Source organism: Urtica dioica, chromosome 6 (genome assembly GCF_054948205.1).
Source record: "Urtica dioica subsp. dioica isolate 48M chromosome 6, U.dioica_male_clone48M_v1_H2, whole genome shotgun sequence".
NCBI classification, from domain to species: domain Eukaryota; kingdom Viridiplantae; phylum Streptophyta; class Magnoliopsida; order Rosales; family Urticaceae; genus Urtica; species Urtica dioica.
In genome coordinates this window covers 7,288,232-7,295,671 of record NC_142761.1, presented here as the reverse complement: position 1 = coordinate 7,295,671, position 7,440 = coordinate 7,288,232, and the positions used below count along the sequence as shown (strand labels likewise).

At 39.9% G+C, this 7,440-nt stretch overlaps 1 protein-coding gene across 1 annotated transcript; it reads right to left on the bottom strand.

Annotated features, from left to right (window-relative positions):
• Positions 1-255: 255 nt before the first annotated feature.
• On the bottom strand, positions 256-4,276 carry LOC149393207 (disease resistance protein RPV1-like). The gene is made up of 5 exons (XM_089617942.1): positions 3,795-4,276; positions 2,395-3,436; positions 2,004-2,315; positions 1,198-1,881; positions 256-1,105 (listed from the first exon to the last, which is right to left on the bottom strand). Exons 1-5 carry the CDS (start codon positions 4,274-4,276, stop codon positions 443-445), a joined length of 3,183 nt encoding a protein of 1,060 aa, XP_089474068.1. The 3' UTR covers positions 256-442.
• Positions 4,277-7,440: the final 3,164 nt, after the last annotated feature.

The window sequence follows — 7,440 nt, the reverse complement described above, 5'->3', positions numbered from 1 at the left end:
TCCAACAAACATCAGTCACTCAGTGAGGTTTTATTTTCCTGGTCAACGAATCAATGAGCAGCTTGGAATCACTTTCAATTACAGTTATATCTTTCCAAATAGTAGCCATACTTTCAATGCAAAATACGAGACCACATAATTCACCAGCAAGACTATTAGACACTAAAACAGGTCCGGGAATATGCTTTCAGAAAAATGAGAAAAGGACACATATATATATATATATATATATATATATGTATATATATATTGTATGTCACAGCAGTTATTGACACTGAAATTTGAGTATTCTGCGATAGGAATATAGGATAACGAACGTACGGTTGTCAATTCACAAGAAACAGTGGTTTCGGATTACTGCGTTAACTGTGTCTGTCTCTTCTTCCTCCATGGAATCCTAAGAAATTGAAAACACAGGATCCTGAATTTGATACCCAAACATTTAGTTACCCAAATTTTTCAGTCCAGTCGTTTTGAGTTTTATTTTCGATGCCCGTCGCCAACCATTCTGAAGTGCTCGGAGCAAGCTTATTCTTAATCTGACATGCCAACGATGCCTCTTGTCTATTTTTATTTCACCAACACTCGATGCTTCAGTTTTTAACTCTTCTGGTTCACATAAACTTTGTTGGTTTTCTATCTCATGTTCATCGCCGGTCTCAATAATTGAATCTGAATCCAATATATAATCACCATATATAACGTGGACCCCACATTTTGTTACCTTAGCACCAAAATTAGTACCTTCGTTATTGCAGACCCAGAATCTAAACGACGCTTCTGATATATCTTTGCTTCTTCTGAGTGAGCATTCTTTCTTGACATCATTAGGATTGGAATTCGCTAGTCCCATGAACGTTGGTTTGCATAGAAAGTTCAACTTCTTATAGCTGTCTTCATAGAGGCGCTGGAGAAAGTTATGCCTTCTGGGACCGTAATCCCAGACATTGACAACTGCACATAAAGCGAAGCCCAAGATTTCACGATCCGGTCGGGCTTCGAAGCCTGTAATGACTGTGTCCCCGATGCCTTGTTCGAACCATTCTGGAATATTGTCTCCCCGGCAACAAAAACCGATATCTGCTGCGATAGGATGTGGATGTACCTATATCATATGCACTCAAAAAATGAGAAAGTAGATATAAAAATATAGATGTGTTATACATCATCGACGAGAGTATAGGATATGAAACATACGCTTGTAAATTCACAGGAAACAATGCTATTAGAACGAAGCTTAAGTTCTGCATTGACTGTTTCTACGTCTCTTCCTCCTCCGTAGAATCCTAAGCAATTGAAGAACACGAGATCTAGAACTTGATATCCAAAGTCAGCAGCCAAACTTTTTGTGAGAACAGCCCTTGGAATCGAAACAATAGGCACCGGATCAGTTTGGTCGGGATCGAACGATGGAAGCTCCAGACAAAAAGCGGTCTCTGAACGAAATTCCATACTGTGACTGACTTGATTTATGGAGACTTGGGTCTCATATTCGAGGTTGGATTCATCCAACAGGAAGGCCACGAGACTCTGCATCGTTGATAAACTTTGTGGACAGACTAGGTTTTGGCAACCGGAGAGGTTTAATATCTTGAGATGATCGAGATACTGAATCCACAGAGGTACTCTCTCTATAGCCGTTCCACTCAACACCAAACATACAATACTTTTGGGAACCTTTGGGAACTCTTTTATCGACGAGCAGCCGTTGAGATTGAGAGTTTTAAGCTCCTCAAGATTCTCAAGAGATGAAGAAACTTCACAGAGACTTGTACAATGTTCGAGATATACATGCTCTAACTTTGAAGCTTGAGAGAGATCCGGAAGTTTAATAAGTTGTTTCGAGTGGCTAACATCAATTTTTATCAGATTCCAAAGCGGCTGTAACAATAAAAAAAAAATAAAAAAAAAAAGACCAAGAAGCTTAAATAACTCTTATGTGTTGTTAATTTCATAAACAAAACTCTATTAAAGGAATGAAAGACGTGCAACTTTTCAACTACCTGTATTCCTTCCCAGAGTTGAACAATATTGCTGAATGGCAGGTTAAGTTCGACAAGATATTGAGGCCTAAATCCCACTGGAAATGATTCCCATGGAAATGCCTCCCAATAGAGATACCGAAGAGAATCAGGCAAAAATTGAAGACCAGAGCTGTCTCCATTTTTTACGGAGACTCTGCATGTCTTGCGAACGTCTGAGTGAAATATTTTAAGTAGTCTGAGCTTAGACATGCTTTGAAAAGCACCCGAGTCGAACTCTATCTCACTAAATTTCGACATATCAAGAAATATTACTTCGATTATCGATGTCCCCTGGAAGTTGAAAAAAATTTATAATTAATAAAACTCATAGAGATGGGTAAAAAACTTCAAAGCATATTTAATCAATTACTCTGTTAGTCTCCAAAATGTGAATGGACACTTGAGAAATCCACATGCGACTACGATTATCGAGCTCTACATCGGAATTTACAACGTTCCAAGCCATTTGTTGAATCAATGCATGAATGTGGAGTTTTCCATCAATGAAAGATATGAGAGACTTGTCAACAAGATCATCCAATCCAGTTTTCGGGTGCAAACCACACGCTGTGAAAATCCTCTCCGCATAATCTCTGAATTCGTTTCCGAAAAAACACGCGACGTCGAGGAACACACGCTTCTGCATTTCGTCAAGCCCGTCGTAACTCACCCTCAAAATATCCAAAATATCTCTGTTCGGACACTCCTTCAATTTGCTAAGCTCCGCTTCCCAATTTTCGCGCCTCTTACCGCGAAAGAACGAGCTCAAAACTTTCAGAGCTAATGGAATTCCACTGGCGTAGTTTACGATCTTCACGTATAGTTCGTGATCAGAATCGTCCTCTTGATCGACCGATTGTTTAAGCGAATGCAAACGAAACAATCGAAGCGCTTCATCGAAATCCAACTTCTCGACTCTATACAAACCATCAACTTGTCCCCTGAGGATTTGCTTGTCTCTACTCGTTATGACGATTCTACTTCCCGGGCCAAACCGATTAGCATCTTCTCTTAAAACCTCTAGCTGCTCGGAATCATTCACGTTGTCCAGAATCACTAGCACTTTTTTTCGCCCGAGCTGGTTGTGTGGGAAGAGATTGTTCTTCGAGTAGTAGTACTTTTTCCGGCCTTGTTCCCACTGGACCCTTATGTCTTCGATGAAAAAACAAGCATCGAATTTGGAGCAAAGACGCTGAAAGACCATACGCGCCAGAGTCGTCTTTCCTATCCCTCCCGTCCCCCATACCCCGATCGTGTGAAGAGGTTTCGGTGAGGTGCCACGCAGCAGATTTTCAATCTTTTTGAAACGTCTTTCTAATCCGGAAAAGCCAGTGAAATCGTCTAACGAGTCAACACGGTTTAGTTTCTCGAGGACGTCTGAGACGATTTTCTTTACTAATTCGGCCGCAGATCTATCACATTTACATATATATATATATATATATATATATATATATATATATATATATATATATATATATTAAGAAATCATGATTGACATCAAGAATCTAACAAGGGATATCATTGGTTTCTAGTTCAAAATTATCAGTAGATATCAAACTGTCTCTAATTTAATGAAATAAAAGAAGTCATAGCAGAACATAAAATATTCATTCGGAAGGATAGCCAATGATTAGTTTGCAAGCAAAACCAATCACGAAAAAGAGGTCATAATGTATGGGCAAAATATATATTGGTTTCTAGTTCAAAAGTATCAGTAGATCTCAAATTGTCTTTGATAAAAATTAAGAAAAAATATAAATTCGGTACCTGATGACACTTGAATCCCATCCAGCAAAGTTAGCTGCCTCTTTCAGAGCCCGTCTCCAGATCTTTATCATTTCACTCTTGAAACGTTTCTTGTGCTTAGCGAACGAAGCCTTGTACGTATTTGTTTGTTTTCGCACATCGGAAGGGTCAATGTCGTAAAAAACCGGCAACACAATCTGATCATTTCTTCGCCGGCATTCTAGAATGTGGACAAGCTCGTCCAAACACCACCGCGAAGATGCGTAGTCTTTCGAAAAGACGACTATGGAGAGCTTCGATCTCTCTATGGCGTCCTTGAGTGCCAACGAAATCTCGTCGCCTCTCCGGAGTCTTTCATCGTCTCTGAAGGTGTTGATGTGTTCTTGTACCAACGATGTGTAGAGATGGTCAGTGAAGCCGTGACGTGTTTCGCCTCTGAAACTGAGAAAAACGTCGAACTCTGGACTGGAAATAGTCGCCGAAGAAGAAGAAGAAGAAGACATTAGTCCCTCTAATTAACAATGCTCGCCTTCAATTTCCAAATTGACTCATGGCTTCTCCTTCTTCTTCTTCTTCGGCGACTATTTCCAGTCCAGAGTTCGACGTTTTTCTCAGTTTCAGAGGCGAAACACGTCACGGCTTCACTGACCATCTCTACACATCGTTGGTACAAGAACACATCAACACCTTCAGAGACGATGAAAGACTCCGGAGAGGCGACGAGATTTCGTTGGCACTCAAGGACGCCATAGAGAGATCGAAGCTCCAGTGGACTGTGAGCTTCCTCGAGGAGTATAGAGCGGCTTCGGTTGGGGAGACTCCGACGAGCACGAGGGTGACTACGACCCCCAGATGGACCCCCCCTAGGGACGGGACCCTCTCGATTAACGTCGACGCGGCACTCGCTCGCGACCGTGGAGGCTTCGGTGTCGGTTGTATAGTTCGAGACCACACCGGAGAGGTGATCGCCTCGCAGACGCTTTTCCTGGCTAGGGGGTTCTCCCCCCAGCTTGCGGAAGCGTATGCTGTCCTCCAGGGCATAGAGCTAGTTCGCAGCGTCGGGGGCAGGAGAGCGGAGATCCAGTCCGACTGCTTGGGGGTGGTGAGGATGATCGATGAGGGCGTGACGCCTGCGACAGAGCTTGGGACGATCTTGCACCGCATCTTCAGAGAGGTGAGGGAGCTAGAGGTTTTTCGCATTTTACATATTTCCCGTCTTTGTAATGTTGCTGCGCATAATCTAGCGCGCTACGCGGTTAACCATCACTCGTCTTCGACCTGGCTGGGTTTAGTCCCGCCTTGTTCGGAAGAGGCCATTAGGGCCGATGATCGCGAGCTGAGGTCCCGCACGGCCTCCTAGGACCCTGCTTGTTTGTGTTCCTGTTTTCTTTCCGTTGGTTTCGATTTCATTCTTATCTTTGTAACCACGGTTTTCCTCCGCCATACGTGAGGGCTTTTATGATATTCCGTGGCTCCGACCACGTTTCCTCAAAAAAAAAAAAAATACTTCAGCGCCATTGATGGCGACTCTCACACGTGAGGTGGGACCCACCTATGTAATTCAACGCGCTGACTAAACCTTTAACTAATATCACTGCTCTATCTAAAGTCTAAACTATTACTTAACCAAGAATCGAAATGATAGCTGGTAATGGGTCAATTTTACAAAATTGTCGATATTAAAAAATTAATTTAGCGAAATTTGAAATAATGCTGTCGACAAAAATTAATTATGAACAGAAATTTTGTGAACAAAACAAAAATTATAACATATAGATAATATTTACTGAAATGCTTGTCTTTCATCGTCCGAGATCGATATAATAATAATTTTTCGTCGACTTTTTGTTTGTTTCATGCAATATTTCAATATTCAACATCTCTGAGAATCCTCCAACTGCTCAGCCTTTTTTATAAGACCTCGTGCATGTGAGATGAGGGGAGGGCAATGAAACGTAAGAAGTCTTACTTATGAAGCTTTAAAGATTTTTCTCATAATTTGTATTTAAATGTCCATATATAACTTACGATTCATTGTATAATGTTAAATATATATATATATATATATATATATATATATATAGGTTTTGTAGATCTTTAAGGGGTGGTGCTTAGGATTGGGATATAATTCTAGGTCGAATTATTTAAAGACCCCTTAATTCTATAAGCAAAAAATTTGGAAATTAACCCACTGAGACTTTCGAAATTCAAATTGTTGTTTAACTAACGTTCAATAAATATTAGGTAAATAGTACACATTTTTTATTTTCTTTTTATTGTTACAGTTAAGCTTTTTGAACGTGTAAATATTAGTTTATAGCTATTTATCAAAAACTTACTAAAGATTAACTATATAGCAAACCAGTGATCTCGGACAGGAGGAGCCATTATGATGGTAATGTTGATCTTAGAGTGGTTATATTGTTTTGGTTGAAAGATGAAAGACATATTTAAATGTAGGTCTAACTTCCGCATGACTTTTCTTAATTGGGTTATTACACAAATAAAATCCTATTAGGAATAATTTAAACACCTAATAAAACATCAATACTTGAAGGCGTGTAGATTGGTTCGCAATGTGAGTTGAACTCTTTATGTAACTCGACAACCGTACATAAAAGAAAGCCCAAGATTTCAGTCTAGTCTGGTTTCGAAGCCAATACAGATGGTGTCACAACTAAACTGATAATCGAACAATCTGGAATATGGCCTCTCGGACAACAGAATCCAATGTTTGCTCTGAGAGGAACTACCTCCAGCATATGCGCTCGGAAAATGAGAAAGAACATAAAAAATATTGTTTTTCATCGTCGAACTACTGAGACTTATGGACTGGAATTTGAATCTGCTGCGATAAGGTTATAGTCTAAGGAACGCACCATCGTAAATTCACGAGAAACAATGGCCCTGGAACAGAGCTTCAAGTCTGCATTTACTGTATCTGTGTCTCTTCCCCATAGAAGCCTAAGCAATTAAAAAAACATAGAATTATGAGCTAGATATTTAAAGTCAGAAGCCAAACATGTTGTGAGAAAAGTCCTTGAAATCAACACAATAACCACCAAATCAACGTGGTTACTTAAAACATTAATGATGCAATGCAAACTCCAGGCAAAAAGCAGTCTATGAATGGCTGCAAATACAAAATTCAATGTTGTGACATACTTGATTTTATGAGACTTGACAGGTCTTGATTTTCACTAGAAGCTGTTACTCTTGGCAACAGGAGACACGTGCGATTTTGGCAACCGGAAAGGTTCAGTATTTTGAGATGATCGAGCTACAGAATCCACCAAGGTATTAGACCTATAAGCGTTCCACTCAACACCAAACACACAAATCTTTTAGGAAAAGCTTTGGGAACTTCTGTATCGATGAGCAACCGTTGAGATTGAGAGTTATAAGCTCACCGAGATTCTCAATAGACGAAGGAACTTCACGCAGGCTCGTACAATGTTCTAGATATACATGCTTTAACTTGGAAGCTTGTGAGAGGTCTGGAAGTTTGATAAGCCTTTTTGAGTAGCTAACATCAATTTTTATCAAATTCCCAAGTCACTGTTATTAGCAATATATATATATATATATATATATATATATATATATATACACACTAGATTGTACCACGTGCTAACGCACGTGTTTAACTAAGTATTAATGGTTAACC